The sequence below is a fragment of the Carcharodon carcharias genome, chromosome 36 (genome assembly GCF_017639515.1).
Source record: "Carcharodon carcharias isolate sCarCar2 chromosome 36, sCarCar2.pri, whole genome shotgun sequence".
Classification (NCBI taxonomy): domain Eukaryota; kingdom Metazoa; phylum Chordata; class Chondrichthyes; order Lamniformes; family Lamnidae; genus Carcharodon; species Carcharodon carcharias.
In genome coordinates, this window is record NC_054502.1 from 8,085,460 (window position 1) to 8,106,352 (window position 20,893).

The following is a 20,893-nucleotide window of genomic DNA, read 5'->3' on the forward strand; positions in this document are numbered from 1 at the left end:
AAGATGCACTCCAGGAATTCACCAAGGCTCCTTGGACAGAACCTTCAAACATACGACCACTATCCTCTAGAAAGACAAGGGCAGCAGTTACATGGGAACACCACCACCTGGAAGTTCCTCTCCAAACCACTCACCACCCCAACTTGGAAATATATCGGCCGTTCCTTCACTGTCACTGGGTCCAAAACCCTGGAACTCCCTCCCTAACAGCACGGTAGGTGTGCCTACACCACAGGGACTGCAGCAGCTCAAGAAGGCAGCTCACCCACCACCATAAATGCTGGCCGAGCCAGCGAAGCCCATATCCTGTGAATGAATAAAATAAAGCTGAACCAGTTCGGCCAGGGTTAAACTTGGGTCAAAACTGAACCAGGACAGATGGGGCTGAATGTGGGTGAAAAGTGAACCAGGACAGATGGGGCTAAACCTAGGTCAGATATTGAACCAGGACATACAGGGTTAAACCTAGGTCAGATATTGAACCAGGACAGACAGGGTTAACCCTGGGTCAGATATTGAACCAGGACAGACAGGGCTAAACCTGGGTCACATACTGAACCAGGACAGACAGGATTAAACCTGGGTCAGATATTGAACCAGGACAGATAGGGTTAAACCTGGGTCAAAAGTGAACCAGGACAGACAAGGCTAAACCTGGGTCAGATATTGAACCAGGACAGACAGGGTTAAACCTGGGTCAGATATTGAACCAGGACAGACAGGGTTAAATCTGGGTCAGATATTGAACCAGGACAGACAGGGTTAAACCTGGGTCAGATATTGAACCAGTACAGACAGGGCTAAACCTGGGTCAGATATTGAACCAGGACAGACAAGGCTAAACCTGGGTCAGATATTGAACCAGGACAGACAAGGCTAAACCTGGGTCAGATATTGAACCAGGACAGACAGGGTTAAACCAGGGTCAAAAGTGAACCAGGACAGACAGGGCTAAACCTGGGTCAGATATTGAACCAGGACAGACAGGGTTAAACCTAGGTCATATATTGAACCAGGACAGACGGGGTTAAACCTGGGTCAGATATTGAACCAGGACAGACGGGCCTAAACCTGGGTCAGATATTGAACCAGTACAGACAGTGTTAAACCCGGGTCAAAGTGTACCAGGAGTTGAAGGAGTTAAAGCCGGACCAGACTGAAGGAGGGCAGCAGACAGGTCGAAAGCCGCTTCAAACTGAAACAAGGTACTTTCCAAACCCGAGCAGGCTGAAATCTGGACATCATGAGACCCGATTAGGAACACACGGGGTTAAGAGCAGGCAGAGCTGAGCCGGGACCCAGGGGGTTAAACCTGGATCTCTCTCTCTCTCTCTCTCTCTGTGTGTCTCTCTTGTGCAGAGAGTCGGGAGTTTACGGAGCTGTGTTGGAGAAAGTGTGGCTCTGGGCAAAACGGTAAGAAAAGTAACTGAAGGCGATTTAAAGAAAATAATAAGTCCTTATGGAAATGTGGGAGAGAGAGGAGGTTGGCGAGCGAGGGAGATTTCCAGACAAATCTATTGGGGAGGGAGACGATGTTAAGAGGTTTAATTGTTCGCATTTATGAGTAAAGTAATGTCGAATCCTTTTTAGGCTGGGAAGTTGTGTGAAGCCCAAGTCTTCAGTGTGCTTTAGATTGCTCAAGTTTCAGTGCTGGGCGGGAGAAAGTTGAGCAAAGTTTTGGTGACTGGGTCCGAAAGATCTGGCGACTTTCTCAGTTTCTCTTTTTCAATGAGGGTTTCTTTTTCCTAAAGAGAGAGTGTGTATGTGTGTGTGTGATGTGATGGGTTTAGAACTCTTTGAGTTGAGGGGACTTTATTTTGGCAGCAGGGAATAAACAGCACAAAAAAAAATAATTAAACGGCGAGGAATCATTTTTAAAAAAGTGTGTTTGGTATGAATACACTTGGTCTGGAGATCGAGAGCAAATCAGTGTTGGAGGATTAAGAGTGAAGGGGAGGGGAGGGGGTGGGGGGAGGTTGTGGTGGATCAGAGATTTTCCAGAGAGATGGTGGTGGAGGGGGTCACATTGAGATGCCTGATTGACCCAGGACGGGCAGGGCTAGACCTTGGTCAACACTGACCCAGGACAGGAAGGGCTAGACCTGTTCAGACTGAACTGGGATCTATAAGAGAGAAACCTGCCCCAGTATTTGGAGGCGAGACCAGGAAAGATAGGGTATGATGCTGAAGTTGGGACGGACAGAGAGAGACCGACAGAGAGGGACGACCCTCGTCCAATTCAACGCCACCCCGCCACCCACCCCCCCCACCCCCCCCAACACACAGAAATACAAGTTCCAGTCCTGAAAATAGTGACTGGCATTGTGGACCTAAGGAGGGAGAGCAGAGGTGGTGTAACAGGGTTAGGAAGGGTGGTAACATATCCTTGTCAGGATAAAAGGTTGGGAGAATGGTGGGGAAATCAGGTTCGATTTGGCGCCTGTTTTTACCCCCTCCCTCCCCCACCAAAACCTAGGATTACACAGCGAGGGGCCCCTGTTTCATCTTCTCACTATGACAGTTAGCCGAGGAGGCAAAGCTCTCACTGTGTAACACGTTCCTCCATAGGATGTTGTAGCAGAAATAGTGACTAACCGCAGGTCTGTTAAACTTAAAGAGCATTCAGTGGGGTGGAGGTAGGAAGTGTCCGCTTGGGCGCGACACCAGAACGGGGGGATTGGGGGGCATCGATACGAGACAGCCACTAATAAACCCAACTGGGAATTCAGGAGCAGCTTCTTTACCCAAGGGAGAAGGGGAGGGGGCGGAGAATGCGGGGCTCAGCCCCACAGGGAGGGTTCGAGGCGAATAGACGAGATACGTTGAATTGCAGGGGTGGGGGCTGGATAAGCACATTGGGGGGGGGGAGGAAAGAAAGAATGGAAGGATAGGATGATGGTGGAGAGATGAAGAGGGGTGGGCGGTGGGGGGGAGAGATGAAGAGGGGTGGGCGGGGAGGGAGAGATGAAGAGGGGTGGGCGGGGGGGTAGATGAAGAGGGGTGGGTGGGGTAGATGAAGAGGGGTGGGTGGGGGTAGATGACGAGGGGTGGGTGGGGGGGTAGATGAAGAGGGGCGGGGGGAGAGATGAAGAGGGGTGGGCGGGGAGGGAGAGATGAAGAGGGGTTGGGGGGAGAGATGAAGAGGGGTTGGGGGGAGAGATGAAGAGGGGTGGGGGGGAGAGATGAAGAGGGGTGGGGGGGAGAGATGAAGAGGGGTGGGTGGGGGGGTAGAAGAAGAGGGGTGGGGGGAGAAATGAAGAGGGGTGGGAAGGAGAGATGAAGAGGGGTGGGGGGGAGAGATGAAGAGGGGTGGGGGGGAGAGATGAAGAGGGGAGTGGGAGGGGTAGATGAAGAGGGGCGGGCGGGGGGGTAGATGAAGAGGGGTGGGGGGAGAGATGAAGAGGGGTGTGGGGGGCGTAGATGAAGAGGGTAGTGGGGGGGCGTAGATGAAGAGGGTAGTGGGGGGGCGTAGATGAAGAGGGGTGGGCAGGGGGGTAGATGAAGAGGGGTGGGCAGGGGGGAGAGATGAAGAGGGGTGGGTGGGGGGGGTAGATGAAGAGGGGAGTGGGAGGGGTAGATGAAGAGGGGAGTGGGAGGGGTAGATGAAGAGGGAGTGAGATGAAGAGGGGTGGGGGGGAGAGATGAAGAGGGGTGGGGGGGGGGAGAGATGAAGAGGGGTGGGGGGGAGAGATGAAGAGGGGTGGGTGGGGGGGAGAGATGAAGAGGGGTGTGGGGGACGTAGTTGAAGAGGGGAGTGGGAGGGGTAGATGAAGGGGGGGGTGAGATGAAGAGGGGTGGGGGGGAGAGATGAAGAGGGGTGGGCGGGGGGGAGAGATGAAGAGGGGTGTGGGGGACGTAGTTGAAGAGGGGAGTGGGAGGGGTAGATGAAGGGGGGGGTGAGATGAAGAGGGGTGGGGGGGAGAGATGAAGAGGGGTGGGGGGGAGAGATGAAGAGGGGTGGGCGGGGGGGAGAGATGAAGAGGGGTGTGGGGGACGTAGTTGAAGAGGGGAGTGGGAGGGGTAGATGAAGAGGGGAGTGGGAGGGGTAGATGAAGAGGGGAGTGGGAGGGGTAGATGAAGAGGGGGGGAGAGATGAAGAGGGGAGTGGGAGGGGTAGATGAAGAGGGGAGTGGGAGGGGTAGATGAAGAGGGGAGTGGGAGGGGTAGATGAAGAGGGGGGGTGAGATGAAGAGGGGTGGGGGGGGAGAGATGAAGAGGGGTGGGTGGGGGAGAGATGAAGAGGGGTGGGCGGAGGAGGGGGTGAGATGAAGAGGGGTGGGGGGGGTGAGATGAAGAGGGGTGGGCGGAGGAGGGGGTGAGATGAAGAGGGGTGGGGGGGGTGAGATGAAGAGGGGTGGGCGGAGGAGGGGGTGAGATGAAGAGGGGTGGGGGGGGTGAGATGAAGAGGGGTGGGCGGAGGAGGGGGTGAGATGAAGAGGGGTGGGGGGGGTGAGATGAAGAGGGGTGGAGTGGGGGGGATGAAGAGGGGTGGAGTGGGGGGGATGAAGAGGGGTGGGGGGGATGAAGAGGGGTGGGGGGGATGAAGAGGGGTGGGGGGTTGAGATGAAGAGGGGTGGGTGGAGGGGTTGAGATGAAGAGGGGTGGGCGGGGGGGGGAGAGATGAAGAGGGGTGGGCGGGGGGGGGGAGAGATGAAGAGGGGTGGGGGGGGTGAGATGAAGAGGGGTGGGGGGGGTGAGATGAAGAGGGGTGGGGGGGGAGAGATGAAGAGGGGTGGGTGGGGGAGAGATGAAGAGGGGTGGGCGGAGGAGGGGGTGAGATGAAGAGGGGTGGGGGGGGTGAGATGAAGAGGGGTGGGCGGAGGAGGGGGTGAGATGAAGAGGGGTGGGGGGGGGTGAGATGAAGAGGGGTGGGCGGAGGAGGGGGTGAGATGAAGAGGGGTGGGGGGGTGAGATGAAGAGGGGTGGGCGGAGGAGGGGGTGAGATGAAGAGGGGTGGGGGGGGTGAGATGAAGAGGGGTGGAGTGGGGGGGATGAAGAGGGGTGGAGTGGGGGGGATGAAGAGGGGTGGGGGGGATGAAGAGGGGTGGGGGGGATGAAGAGGGGTGGGGGGTTGAGATGAAGAGGGGTGGGTGGAGGGGTTGAGATGAAGAGGGGTGGGCGGGGGGGGGAGAGATGAAGAGGGGTGGGCGGGGGGGGGAGAGATGAAGAGGGGTGGAGGGGGTGAGATGAAGAGGGGTGGGGGGGGATGAAGAGGGGTGGGGGTTTGAGATGAAGAGGGGTGGGGGGGGTGAGATGAAGAGGGGTGGGTGGAAGGAGGCTTGTGTGGGGCATCAGTGCCAGCACTGAGGCAGAGGGGCTGAGTGGCCTGTTTCTGTGCAGGAATCTGAAGGTGAGAAGCGTGTTAATTGGAATGGGGGGGTGGGTGGGGGAGTGGTGAGTGCCTCTCTGCCTTTTTGTCTTATCCCGTCACTGGCCGAAGGTGTCGAGGGAAAAGCTGGGATGGCGGTGTTCGGAAATGAAAGCTGAACGTGGTAGCATCGCACAGAGAAGTGGGTGGGTGAGAGGTGGGGAAGTGGTGATCAGCCCTGGTCTGAAATTAAAGGGATCCCATCTACGGAGCCAACTTGGAGACACTTCAAAGTGAGGAAGGAACCTCTTTCCATGATTACAGGCAAATTGGAAATAGATGAAATAAATAAAAGGGAGGGGAAGGCGAGAGAAAGGGACTGTAAAAGTGGGGACAGAGAGAGAAGGAGTCGCAGCAGAACGAGGGAGGAACCAAAAGGGAAATCCGGAGACCATGGACTCTCTCCTGGCACCACCGGCTGGAGAAATATTTCCAGAAGCGATGGGTCACCGCATTTAAGGAAGTTGGGAGTGGGTTATGGTTGGGTTGGCAAGCAGAGGTACTTGTCACAGCTGCAGTGTTACACAAGGGGAATCTATTTGTGTAGCTTGTGTTATTTTGTTGCAGAAACTGTGGTGTGGATTTATTCTGGAGAGCATGCTACACTATTTCTTCTCTCCTTGGGCGATTTGTTTTTCTCCTCCTCTCCCCCCTCCTCCTCCTATAAGGACCGAACTCTCCAAATTTGACTGTAGGGGGAATCATCTGGAGTGTCGTGCTCAAAACCTTTGTAGAAGTGGGGGGGGTGGGGTGGGTGGTGGTGACTGGATGGTGACCAGGGTCTAGAAACCTGGTGGATATTTTCCACCCCACCCCCTGAATTCCCTATTGGATTTATTAGTGACTTTTTTTTACTAATGATCCTTGGATGTGGTTGACCATCCCACAAATGAAAGCATTTTCTCTACCCTAACTACCCTATCAGACCCTTTCGTAATTGTAAAGGGAGGAGATGGTGGCATTGTGGTACTGTCACTGGACCTGTAATCCAGGGGCCCAGACTAATGCTCTGGGGGACGCAGGTTCAAATCCCACCACAGCAGCAGGAGGAATTTAAATCCAATTAATAAAATCTGGAATTGAAGCCAGTCTCGGTAATGGTGTCACAAAAACCTGTCTGGCTCACTAATGCCCCCTTTAGAGAAGGAAATCTGTTGTCCTTACCTGGTCTGGCCTACATGTGACTCCAGATCCACAGCAATGTGGTTGACTCTTTAATTGCCCTCTGAAGTGTTCAGTTCAAGGGCAGTTAGGGATGGGCAACAAATGCTGGCTTTGCACATCTCATGAAAGAACAAAGTTAGTTGTTTGGTTGTGCAGAACTTGAGCATTGCTGAAAAAGACATGTTTTGTCAAGGCTTTTCGTCTTACCTCATCAGGACAGGTTTACAAGAATACCAAATATAAAGGGAACAGCAATTTATACTTTATGAGAGGAGAGTGCAGATTGGTTGGCAAGTGGACTCTGATTGGTAGAGGCGGTGTCATGGAGAATGCACCAGTTAACGAGTTAACTCTTCTCATGAAGTATAAATTGTTGTTCCTTTACATTTGGTATTATGGTGAATTAACCTGATGAGTGCAAGATGAAAAGCTTCGACAACACGTGTGTTTTTTCAGCAATACTAAAAGAATAAAGGAGAAGAAAGATTGGGTCACTGGTCGCCCTCAGCTGTCTGTGGGCTCTACACCCCCCACTTCACCAAACCTCCCCCCCCCCGCCCACTGGCTTGTCTAGTCTTTCCTGATTGACAGTTAGCTTTTTAGATTCTGCTTCCGTTCTTTATAAACCTGGGTCTTACTTTGCACCTTTCTCTGCTGTGCTTTGACCCCGTTTTGGGGATGCGGAAAGCTGAGCTGTGCACAAGTGTGGGCCAGCCCGGGTAGATGTGGCATGGCCCAGGAATGGGGTCTGGGGCCTTCTCGCCTGTGCGCGTTTGCCTCCATTACATGGTGCCTGGAGGCAGGGGTGCTCTGCCTGATATTGCAAGTGCAAATGTCGCTAAAAGTGTTGGTGCTCTACAGAGAGGATGTGGAACAAGTAGGCTGGTGCTGGGCGTTGGGAGGGACCGACAGGTAGGCTGCCCTCTCCATTTGAGGGATCGTTTGTGCCTGGCTCCTCGGAGGTAGTGGCCAGGTTGGGTGGTGGGGCTGGGCTGGCAAACTTTCCCCTCCACCCCCGCCCCCCCAAAAAAAAACACCTCCATTCTTTCTTTCGTTTGATAGGTTATTTGTTTAACCAGGTTTACACCAGCAGCTCTGTGAGAGCCAGGAACAAACTGGGAACAAATTAAAAGGTTGCTTGCACTCAAAAACAAACTCCCCGCACCATGCCAGATGTCGGGCTAGGCTAATTGAAAGGAATCCACTGTTTACAAACACTTCAAACAGGATAATACTGGCTCACGGGGGGCTGGACTCCTCACCATGCCAACCATCCCTTCTCGAGGAATGCGGAGTGGTTCGGTGATCCTGGCCCCTCACCACCTGCCCCATGTGTGTGAGGGTGTCGGCTGGGCTTCTGGGATAATGTGAGGGCTTTGGGAGGGCATCGGTGTGAAGTGCCACACTCAGCCTCTCGAACATGACCCACTGGACTTCGCTGCTCCATCTCGTCTCTTCACCCCTTTGCCCTCCCTTGCTCACCATCCCACCATCCCTCTCCATCCTCTTTTTTTTCCTCTATTCTCCTTGTCTGCATTGTGTTATGACTTCCTTTACTCTTTTTCCCTCTCCTTTGCTCACTTTTTCTTCTTCCTATATCATTCTCCCTCTCTGTGTGTCTTCCTGTTATTCTCTCTGTGTGATTCTCTCCCCCTCTGTCTCTCTTTCATTCTCCCTCTCTCCATCTTTGTTATTCTCTCTCTCTCTGTCTCTCTTTCATTCTCTCTCTGTCTCTCTTTCATTCTCTCTCTGTCTCTCTTTCATTCTCTCTCTGTCTCTCTTTCATTCTCGCTCTGTCTCTCTTTCATTCTCTCCCTGTCTCTCTTTCATTCTCTCCCTGTCTCTCTTTCATTCTCTCCCTGTCTCTCTTTCATTCTCTCCCTGTCTCTCTTTCATTCTCTCCCTGTCTCTCTTTCATTCTCTCCCTGTCTCTCTTTCATTCTCTCTCTGTCTCCCTTTCATTCTCTCTCTGTCTCCCTTTCATTCTCTCTCTGTCTCCCTTTCATTCTCTCTCTGTCTCTCTTTCATTCTCTCTCTGTCTCTCTTTCACTGTCTCTCTGTCTCTCTTTCATTGTCTCTCTGTCTCTCTTTCATTGTCTCTCTGTCTCTCTTTCATTGTCTCTCTGTCTCTCTTTCATTGTCTCTCTGTCTCTCTTTCATTCTCTCCCTGTCTCTCTTTCATTCTCTCCCTGTCTCTCTTTCATTCTCTCCCTGTCTCTCTTTCATTCTCTCCCTGTCTCTCTTTCATTCTCTCCCTGTCTCTCTTTCATTCTCTCCCTGTCTCTCTTTCATTCTCTCCCTGTCTCTCTTTCATCCTCTCCCTGTCTCTCTTTCATCCTCTCCCTGTCTCTCTTTCATCCTCTCCCTGTCTCTCTTTCATCCTCTCCCTGTCTCTCTTTCATCCTCTCCCTGTCTCTCTTTCATCCTCTCCCTGTCTCTCTTTCATTCTCTCCCTGTCTCTCTTTCAATCTCTCCCTGTCTCTCTTTCAATCTCTCCCTGTCTCTCTTTCAATCTCTCCCTGTCTCTCTTTCAATCTCTCCCTGTCTCTCTTTCAATCTCTCCCTGTCTCTCTTTCAATCTCTCCCTGTCTCTGTTATTTTCTCTCTCTCTCTGTCATACTCTTCCTCTCTCTTTCATTCTCTCCCTCTGTCTCGGTCATTCTCTCCCTCTCTCTTTTTCTTTGTCATTCTCCCCCTCTCTCTCGGTCTTTCTGTCATTCTGCACCTCTCTCTCTCTGTCTTTCTGTCATCCTCCAAGGCTCTCTCTCTCTCTCTCTCATTCTCTCCCTCTCTCTCTGTCTCTGTCATTCTCTCCCTCTCTCTGTCCCTCTTATTCTCTCCCCCTCTCTCTCTTTAATTCTCTCCCTGCCTCTGTCTTGGTCACTCTCTCTCTCTCTCTCTCTCTCGGTCATTCTCTCCCTGTCTCTCTCTGTCGCTGTCTGTGGATGTATCTCTCTCTCTCCACCTGTGGATGTGTGTGTGTGTCTCTCTCTCTCTCTCACACACTCACTTTGTCCCCAATACTGCCCCACCTGATGTCCATTCTTGAGGATTTGCCCGGTAAGGGGGGGCCAGACGGTGATCAGTAGTGGGAACGCTAGCTGCCACTTCACCACTCTCCCACCCCACCAACCCCATCACCCTGCCACACCCCAGGTGTGGGGCACCAAACCCAATTGTCATCTTCCAGCCTGGGCCGAGATTAGTCGCTTTGATCCCAGGGCTGGGACTGGTCTTTAACGGCAGGAGCGGGGGGGGTGAGGGGGCATTGGGGGTATCGAGGAGCTTGAGGCTCGAGGTAGTGGCAGGGGGGGCAACTGTTGCTGATTAATGGCTCATTCAGAAAAAAACCAGCCAAGGACTGGAGACTGTCTGAGACCTTTACACAGCGCAGGAGCGCAAACAAACTGAACTAAATAAACACAGAGAAAAGACAAACTCTTCAGCCAGAGCTAAAAATGTTCTCATTCCAGGGTCAGTCCGGCTGTGGGGGGGGGCGGAGCGATCACATCGGAAGGCTGTGTGAAAACTCACTAGTGCCAATCTACATGTAGACGGCGGAGTGGATACAGTGTCTCTGAACTGTCAGGAGCGTTACAAGAGCCTGACTGTGTCGTGTGAGAGTATGAGAGACAGACAGCGATGGATGTGTAGGTGAGAGGGATTTTCCTCTTTATCCCGGCTCGGGTTCTGCCTTGTTCTGACTTTTGAACGTGTCCCCTCCTGAAGGAGCAGCCGCTGGCTGGGCTCTGCAGGTCCAGACACTGCCTGTTCCAGTGCTCCCCCTGCCCAGCCTCCCACGCTCTTCCCTGCCGCAGTAAACTCCACATCCTCTGAAACTCTTGCAGTCCATGGATCCCTCCACTCCCACCAAGTCCCATTCAACCATTGTCCCCCCCAACCCACTCCCACCCCTACCCTGCTCGCCGACCTGACATTGCCTCTCAGATCGGCACCACCTCAAGTTTAAAGTCCTGCTCAGGTCCCTTTATGACTTGACCCCCGCCCCCTCCTTTCTCTAACTGCCCCCGAGAACTCTGCTCTCCTCTAACTTCGGCCTCTTGCGCATCGCCCCATTCCCATCGCTCCATCATGGGTGGCCGTGCCTTCAGCTGCCTGGGGGCCCTGAGTTCTGGAGTTCTCTTCCTACATATCTCCACCTCTCTCTGTCTCTCCTCCTTTTAAGATCCTCCTTAAGACCCAGCTGAGCTTTTGATCACCTGTCCCAAATCTCTCCTGATGTAACTTGGGGTCAAACTTTGTCTGATTATGTGAAGGGTATATCTGTCCTGGGAGTGTTTGATGGGGACAGTGTAGAGGGAGCTTTACTCTGTATCTAACCCCGTGCTGTACCTGTCCTGGGAGTGTTTGATGGGGACAGTGTAGAGGGAGATTTACTCTGTATCTAACCCCGTGCTGTACCTGTCCTGGGAGTGTTTGATGGGGACAGTGTAGAGGGAGCTTTACTCTGTATCTAACCCCGTGCTGTACCTGTCCTGGGAGTGTTTGATGGGGACGGTGTAGAGGGAGTTTACTCTGTATCTAACCCCGTGCTGTACCTGTCCTGGGAGTGTTTGATGGGGACAGTGTAGAGAGAGCTTTACTCTGTATCTAACCCCGTGCTGTACCTGTCCTGGGAGTGTTTGATGGGGACAGTGTAGAGGGAGCTTTACTCTGTATCTGAGCCCATAAGTTACCCCCGTAAGTTATGTATAAAACTCATTTGATATCTAGGTTGTGAAGTTATGTCACTTTGAGGTCCGAGTGGACCTTGGGTAAAGTTGGGTTAGATGACTGAAGCAATGGTAAAATGGTGAAGAGTGTTTTGAGGCTGACGAGAGCAGTAACTGTTGAAGGGATTAAACAAATTATTTCCAGAGGGCAAATGACTGAAGCTGGAGTTATGACCTGACCAGTGGAAATGGTTTTTCTCCAGTTTCCCTCATCAGGCAGCAGACACATGGGGAACACCACCACCTGGAAGTTCCCTTCCGAGCCACTCACCATCCTGACTTGGAAATATATTGGCCGTTCCTTCACTGTCGCTGGGTCAAAATCCTGGAACTCCCTCCCTAACAGCACGGTGGGTGTACCTACACCACAGGGACTGCAGCGGCTCAAGAAGGCGGCTCACCCACCCCCTTCTCAAGGGGACAATTAGTGTTGGGCAATAAATGCTCTCCCAGCCAGTGACCCGCATTTCCAGTGATGGATTAAAAACAAACACAACCCTAACCTTCAACACACACTTTCAAAAAAGGACTTTCATTTATGTAGCACCTTTCATAACCTCAGGGCATCCCAAAGTGCTTTACAGTCAATGAAGTATTTCTGAAGAGTAGTCAGAAGATGCCACTCTGAATGATGACAGTGGATTTACTCGTGTTGCTTGAGGGATAAATATGGACTCAGGATCCCTGAGAGAACTCTCCTATTTCTTATAAAATGGTGACCCTGCGGTGTGTTACACCCACCCACTGCTTAATGTCTATCCAAGAGAAAGGAAGGTTTTATTTATACACTGTCTTCCACAAACTCAGAACTCCCCGCACTTTGCAGCCGGTGAGCGAGGTGGCAATGCAGCACTCCCTTAGTGGGGTGTGTGTGTGTGTAAAGGTAGAGGCTACACATGGGGCATTAACCTAACTGTCACCAGCTCCCCAACCAACTCACCACCCCCCCAGCAACTCACCATCCCCCACCCCCCAACCAACTCACCATCCCCCACCCCCTAACCAACTCACCATCCACTACGCCCCCAACCAACTCACCATCCCCCACCCCCTAACCAACTCACCATCCACTACGCCCCCAACCAAGTCACCATCCCCACCCCCCCAACCAACTCACCATCCACTACGCCCCCAACTAACTCACCATCCCCCACCCCCTAACCAACTCACCATCCACTACGCCCCCAACCAAGTCACCATCCCCACCCCCCAACCAACTCGCCATCCACTACGCCCCCAACTAACTCACCACCCTCCCACCCCCCCAACCAACTCACCATCCACCACACCCCAACCAACTCACCATCCACCACACCCCAACCAACTCACCATCCCCCACCCCCCAACCAACTCACCATCCCCCACCCCCCAACCAACTCACCATCCCCCACCCCCCAACCAACTCACCATCCCCCACCCCCCAACCAACTCACCATCCCCCACCCCCCAACTAACTCACCATCCCCCACCCCCCAACCAACTCACCATCCCCCACCCCCCCAACCAACTCACCACCCCCCCATCCCCCACCAACTCACCACACCCCACCCCCCCAACCAACTCACCATCCCCCACCCCCTAACCAACTCACCATCCCCCACCCCCTAACCAACTCACCATCCACTACGCCCCCAACCAACTCACCATCCTCCACCCCCTAACCAACTCACCATCCACTACGCCCCCAACCAACTCACCATCCCCCACCCCCTAACCAACTCACCATCCACTACGCCCCCAACCAAGTCACCATCCCCACCCCCCAACCAACTCACCATCCACTACGCCCCCAACCAACTCACCATCCCCCACCCCCTAACCAACTCACCATCCCCCACCCCCCCAACCAACTCACCATCCACCACACCCCAACCAACTCACCAACCCCCCAACCAACTCACCACCCCCCACCCCCCAACCAACTCACCACCCCCCACCCCCCAACCAACTCACCACCCCCCACCCCCCAACCAACTCACCACCCCCCACACCCCAACCAACTCACCATCCCCCACCCCCCAACCAACTCACCATCCCCCACCCCCCCAACCAACTCACCACCACCCCATCCCCCACCAACTCACCACACCCCACCCCCCCAACCAACTCACCATCCCCCACCCCCCAACCAACTCACCATCCCCCACCCCTTAACCAACTCACCATCCACTACGCCCCCAACCAACTCACCATCCCCCACCCCCTAACCAACTCACCATCCACTACGCCCCCAACCAACTCACCAACCCCCACCCCCCAACTAACTCACCATCCCCCACCCCCCAACCAACTCACCATCCACCACACCCCAACCAACTCACCATCCCCCACCCCCCAACCAACTCACCATCCCCCACCCCCCAACCAACTCACCATCCCCCACCCCCCAACCAACTCACCATCCCCCACCCCCCAACCAACTCACCATCCCCCACCCCCCAACTAACTCACCATCCCCCACCCCCCCAACCAACTCACCACCCCCCCATCCCCCACCAACTCACCACACCCCACCCCCCCAACCAACTCACCATCCCCCACCCCCTAACCAACTCACCATCCCCCACCCCCTAACCAACTCACCATCCACTACGCCCCCAACCAACTCACCATCCCCCACCCCCTAACCAACTCACCATCCACTACGCCCCCAACCAAGTCACCATCCCCACCCCCCAACCAACTCACCATCCACTACGTCCCCAACCAACTCACCATCCCCCACCCCCTAACCAACTCACCATCCCCCACCCCCCAACCAACTCACCATCCCCCACCCCCTAACCAACTCACCATCCACTACGCCCCCAACCAACTCACCAACCCCCACCCCCCAACTAACTCACCATCCCCCACCCCCCAACCAACTCACCATCCCCCACCCCCCAACCAACTCACCATCCACTACGCCCCCAACCAAGTCACCATCCCCACCCCCCAACCAACTCACCATCCACTACGCCCCCAACTAACTCACTACCCTCCCACCCCCCCAACCAACTCACCATCCACCACACCCCAACTAACTCACCAACCCCCACCCCCCAACTAACTCACCATCCCCCACCCCCCAACTAACTCACCATCCCCCACCCCCCAACTAACTCACCATCCCCCACCCCCCAACCATCTCACCATCCCCCACCCCCCAACCAACTCACCATCCCCCACCCCCCAACCAACTCACCATCCCCCACCCCCCAACCAACTCACCATCCCCCACCCCCCAACTAACTCACCATCCCCCACCCCCTAACCAACTCACCATCCCCCACCCCCCAACCAACTCACCATCCCCCACCCCCCAACCAACTCACCATCCCCCACCCCCCCAACCAACTCACCATCCCCCACCCCCCAACCAACTCACCATCCCCCACCCCCCAAACAACTCACCATCCCCCACCCCCCAACCAACTCACCATCCCCCACCCTCCCAACCAACTCACCATCCCCCACCCCCCAACCAACTCACCCCCCCCCACCCCCCCAACCAACTCACCACCCCCCCACCTACCCACCAACTCACCACCCAACCACCCCAACCAACTCACCATCCCCCACCCCCCCAACCAACTCACCACACCCCATCCCCCACCAACTCACCATCCCCCACCCCCCCAACCAACTCACCACCCCCCCACCAACTCACCATCCCCCACCCCCAACCAACTCACCATCCCCCCACCCCTCAACAAACTCACCATCCCCCACCAACTCACCACCCCCACTCCCCAAACCAACTCGCCAACCCCAACCCACACCCCCTCACCACCCCCACCCCTCCAACTAACTCAACCCCCCACACCCGCAACCAACTCATCACCCCCCCAACCAATCATCACCCCCCCCAACCAAGTCACCACCCCCCAACTAACTCACCACCCCCCCCCAACTAACTCACCATCCCCCACCCCCCAACCAACTCACCATCCCCCACCCCCCAACTAACTCACCATCCCCCACCCCCCAACCAACTCACCATCCCCCACCCCCCAACCAACTCACCATCCCCCACCCCCCAACCAACTCACCACCCCCCCATCCCCCACCAACTCACCACACCCCACCTCCCCAACCAACTCACCACCCCCCACCCCCCCAACCAACTCCCACCCCCCACCTACCCACCAACTCACCACCCAACCACCCCAACCAACTCACCATCCCCCACCCCCCAACCAACTCACCATCCCCCACCCCCCAACCAACTCACCATCCACTACGCCCCCAACCAAGTCACCATCCCCACCCCCCAACCAACTCACCATCCACTACGCCTCAACTAACTCACTACCCTCCCACCCCCCCAACCAACTCACCATCCACCACACCCCAACTAACTCACCAACCCCCACCCCCCAACTAACTCACCATCCCCCACCCCCCAACTAACTCACCATCCCCCACCCCCCAACTAACTCACCATCCCCCACCCCCCAACCAACTCACCATCCCCCACCCCCCAACCAACTCACCAGCCCCACCCCCCAACCAACTCACCATCCCCCACCCCCCAACCAACTCACCATCCCCCACCCCCCAACTAACTCACCATCCCCCACCCCCCAACCAACTCACCATCCCCCACCCCCAACCAACTCACCATCCCCCACCCCCAACCAACTCCCCCAACCAACTCACCATCCCCCACCCCCCAACCAACTCACCATCCCCCACCCCCCAACCAACTCACCATCCCCCACCCCCCAACCAACTCACCATCCCCCACCCCCCAACCAACTCACCCCACCCCCCACCACTCCCCACCTACCCACCAACTCACCACCCAACCACCCCAACCAACTCACCATCCCCCACCCCCCCAACCAACTCACCACACCCCATCCCCCACCAACTCACCATCCCCCACCCCCCCAACCAACTCACCACCCCCCCACCAACTCACCATCCCCCACCCCCAACCAACTCACCATCCCCCCACCCCTCAACAAACTCACCATCCCCCACCAACTCACCACCCCCACTCCCCAAACCAACTCGCCAACCCCAACCCACACCCCCTCACCACCCCCACCCCTCCAACTAACTCAACCCCCCACACCCGCAACCAACTCATCACCCCCCCAACCAATCATCACCCCCCCCAACCAAGTCACCACCCCCCAACTAACTCACCACCCCCCCCCCAACTAACTCACCATCCCCCACCCCCCAACCAACTCACCATCCCCCACCCCCCAACTAACTCACCATCCCCCACCCCCCAACCAACTCACCATCCACTACGCCCCCCAACTAACTCACTACCCTCCCATCCCCCCACCAACTCACCACACCCACCTCCCCAACTAACTCACCACCCCCACCCCCCAACTAACTCACCATCCCCCACCCCCCCAACCAACTCACCATCCCCCCACCTACCCACCAACTCATCACCCAACCACCCCAACCAACTCACCATCCCCCACCCCCCAACCAACTCACCATCCCCACCCCCCCAACCAACTCACCATCCCCACCCCCCCAACCAACTCACCACACCCCATCCCCCACCAACTCACCATCCCCCCACCAACTCACCATCCCCCCACCCCTCAACAAACTCACCATCCCCCACCAACTCACCACCCCCACTCCCCAAACCAACTCGCCAACCCCAACCCACACCCCCTCACCTCCCCCACCCTCCAACTAACTCAACCCCCCACACCCGCAACCAACTCATCACCCCCCCAACCAATTCATCACCCCCCCCCCAACCAACTCACCACCCCCAACTAACTCACCACCCCCCCCCCCAACTAACTCACCATCCCCCACCCCCCAACCAACTCACCATCCCCCACCCCCCAACTAACTCACCATCCCCCACCCCCCAACCAACTCACCATCCCCCACCCCCCCAACCAACTCACCACCCCCCCATCCCCCACCAACTCACCACACCCCACCTCCCCAACCAACTCACCACCCCCCACCCCCCCAACCAACTCACCATCCCCCACCCCCCCAACCAACTCACCACCCCCCACCTACCCACCAACTCATCACCCAACCACCCCAACCAACTCACCATCCCCCACCCCCCCAACCAACTCACCATCCCCCACCCCCCAACCAACTCACCATCCCCCACCCCCCCAACCAACTCACCACCCCATCCCCACCAACTCACCATCCCCCCCGACCAACTCACCATCCCCCCACCCCTCAACAAACTCACCATCCCCCACCAACTCACCACCCCCACTCCCCAAACCAACTCGCCAACCCCAACCCACACCCCCTCACCTCCCCCACCCTCCAACTAACTCAACCCCCCACACCCGCAACCAACTCATCACCCCCCCAACCAATTCATCACCCCCCCCCAACCAACTCACCACCCCCCAACTAACTCACCACCCCCCCCCCAACTAACTCACCATCCCCCACCCCCCAACCAACTCACCATCCCCCACCCCCCAACTAACTCACCATCCCCCACCCCCCAACCAACTCACCATCCCCCACCCCCCCAACCAACTCACCATCCCCCACCCCCCAACCAACTCACCATCCCCCACCCCCCCAACCAACTCACCACACCCCATCCCCCACCAACTCACCATCCCCCCACCAACTCACCATCCCCCCACCCCTCAACAAACTCACCATCCCCCACCAACTCACCACCCCCACTCCCCAAACCAACTCGCCAACCCCAACCCACACCCCCTCACCTCCCCCACCCTCCAACTAACTCAACCCCCCACACCCGCAACCAACTCATCACCCCCCCAACCAACTCACCACCCCCCCCCCCAACCAACTCACCACCCCCCAACTAACTCACCACCCCCCCCACAACTAACTCACCATCCCCCACACCCCCTAACCAACTCATCATCCCCGACCCCCCCAATCAACTCACCCCCCCCACCCAATTCAGCACTCCTGACCCCAACCAAATCCCCCCGTCCCAACGCCCCCCCCCAAGACAGTGCCTTGGTCCAAATCCTTGTTGAGTTCTGCTCTCCCCTGCAGCCCCAGCTCTCACAAGGCAATTTACACCTAATTTCAAGCCTGTTGGGAGTTAATAGCCCTTTTATTCAACTTGCTGCCCAAAGGATGTGTTTTGCTGCAATCCATTTAACTTTGGCAGTGATTCAGAGACTGAGCACCATGGGCCTCAGGGTCACTGAAGGAACAGGGGGAGAAAAACAAGCCGGCACAGAAATTCAGCCCAAACCGGAATTGCAGTCTGAATCAATAAACAATGGAGCTAAATTATTTTCAAATGGGAGAAAGAATTCAAGTTTATTATTCTCAAATGAAGGAGTAATTAATTACTTTATTTATAGGCTAGAAATCGCAAATGGAAATGTCGTTGGGGTTAAATTATTGGCGACTTTCCGCAGTGTTCAGGCCTACTCCAGTTCAGTCAGCGCTGGGGGAGAGCTGAAAAGATAGAAAGACTTGCATTTCTGTAGCGCCTTTCCTGGCCACAGCTGGCAAATTATTCTTGGGAGTGTGGTCGCTGTTGTAAAGTGGGAAACAGCAGCAGCCAACTTGCGCACAGCAAGCTCCCATAAACAGCAATGTAGGCAATGACCCAGATCAGCCTGTTTTTGTGATGTTGATTGAGGGATAAATGTTGGGCCCAGGACACCGGGGAGAACTGCCCCCTCCCCCTGCTGAGATAGTGGGATCTTTTAGGCCCACCTCAGAGAGGTGATGGGGTCTCGGTTTGACACCTCATCTGAAAAAGCAGCACCTCCAACAGTGTGGCGCTCCCTCAGTACTAACCCTCCGACAGTGCCGAGTTCCCTCAGTACTGATCCTCCGACAGTGCGGCGCTCCCTCAGTACTGACCCTCTGACAGGGTGGCAATCCCTCACTGCTGACCCTCCGACAGTGCTGAGTTCCCTCAGTGCTGACCGTCCGACAGTGCTGAGTTCCCTCAGTGCTGACCCTTCGACAGTGCGACGCTCCCTCAGTGCTGACCCTCCGACAGTGCGGCGCTCCCTCAGTGCTGACCCTCCGACAGTGCGGCGCTCCCTCAGTGCTGACCCTCCGACAGTGCGGCGCTCCCTCAGTGCTGACCCTCCGACAGTGCGGCGCTCCCTCAGTGCTGACCCTCCGACAGTGCGGCGCTCCCTCAGTGCTGACCCTCCGACAGTGCGGCGCTCCCTCAGTGCTGACCCTCCGACAGTGCGGCGCTCCCTCAGTGCTGACCCTCCGACAGTGCGGCGCTCCCTCAGTGCTGACCCTCCGACAGTGCGGCGCTCCCTCAGTGCTGACCCTCCGACAGTGCGGCGCTCCCTCAGTGCTGACCCTCCGACAGTGCGGCGCTCCCTCAGTGCTGACCCTCCGACAGTGCGGCGCTCCCTCAGTGCTGACCCTCCGACAGTGCGGCGCTCCCTCAGTGCTGACCCTCCGACAGTGCGGCGCTCCCTCAGTGCTGACCCTCCGACAGTGCGGCGCTCCCTCAGTGCTGACCCTCCGACAGTGCGGCGCTCCCTCAGTGCTGACCCTCCGACAGTGCGGCGCTCCCTCAGTGCTGACCCTCCGACAGTGCGGCGCTCCCTCAGTGCTGACCCTCCGACAGTGCGGCGCTCCCTCAGTGCTGACCCTCCGACAGTGCGGCGCTCCCTCAGTGCTGACCCTCCGACAGTGCGGCGCTCCCTCAGTGCTGACCCTCCGACAGTGCGGCGCTCCCTCAGTGCTGACCCTCCGACAGTGCGGCGCTCCCTCAGTGCTGACCCTCCGACAGTGCGGCGCTCCCTCAGTGCTGACCCTCCGACAGTGCGGCGCTCCCTCAGTGCTGACCCTCCGACAGTGCGGCGCTCCCTCAGTGCTGACCCTCCGACAGTGCGGCGCTCCCTCAGTGCTGACCCTCCGACAGTGCGGCGCTCCCTCAGTGCTGACCCTCCGACAGTGCGGCGCTCCCTCAGTGCTGACCCTCCGACAGTGCGGCGCTCCCTCAGTGCTGACCCTCCGACAGTGCGGCGCTCCCTCAGTGCTGACCCTCCGACAGTGCGGCGCTCCCTCAGTGCTGACCCTCCGACAGTGCGGCGCTCCCTCAGTGCTGACCCTCCGACAGTGCGGCGCTCCCTCAGTGCTGACCCTCCGACAGTGCGGCGCTCCCTCAGTGCTGACCCTCCGACAGTGCGGCGCTCCCTCAGTGCTGACCCTCCGACAGTGCGGCGCTCCCTCAGTGCTGACCCTCCGACAGTGCGGCGCTCCCTCAGTGCTGACCCTCCGACAGTGCGGCGCTCCCTCAGTGCTGACCCTCCGACAGTGCGGCGCTCCCTCAGTGCTGACCCTCCGACAGTGCGGCGCTCCCTCAGTGCTGACCCTCCGACAGTGCGGCGCTCCCTCAGTGCTGACCCTCCGACAGTGCGGCGCTCCCTCAGTGCTGACCCTCCGACAGTGCGGCGCTCCCTCAGTGCTGACCCTCCGACAGTGCGGCGCTCCCTCAGTGCTGACCCTCCGACAGTGCGGCGCTCCCTCAGTGCTGACCCTCCGACAGTGCGGCGCTCCCTCAGTGCTGACCCTCCGACAGTGCGGCGCTCCCTCAGTGCTGACCCTCCGACAGTGCGGCGCTCCCTCAGTGCTGACCCTCCGACAGTGCGGCGCTCCCTCAGTGCTGACCCTCCGACAGTGCGGCGCTCCCTCA

General features: G+C 56.9%; 1 protein-coding gene across 1 annotated transcript in view; it reads left to right on the forward strand.

Annotated features, from left to right (window-relative positions):
• Positions 1-1,182: 1,182 nt before the first annotated feature.
• The window catches only part of LOC121272930 (thrombospondin type-1 domain-containing protein 4-like), a 173,103-nt gene continuing 153,392 nt past the window's right edge, over positions 1,183-20,893 (forward strand). The window contains exons 1-2 of the mRNA XM_041179807.1: positions 1,183-1,413; positions 10,006-10,186. Coding sequence (XP_041035741.1) covers positions 10,158-10,186 — 29 coding nt within the window. The 5' untranslated portion in view covers positions 1,183-1,413; positions 10,006-10,157. The remainder of the gene's footprint in view (positions 1,414-10,005; positions 10,187-20,893) is intronic.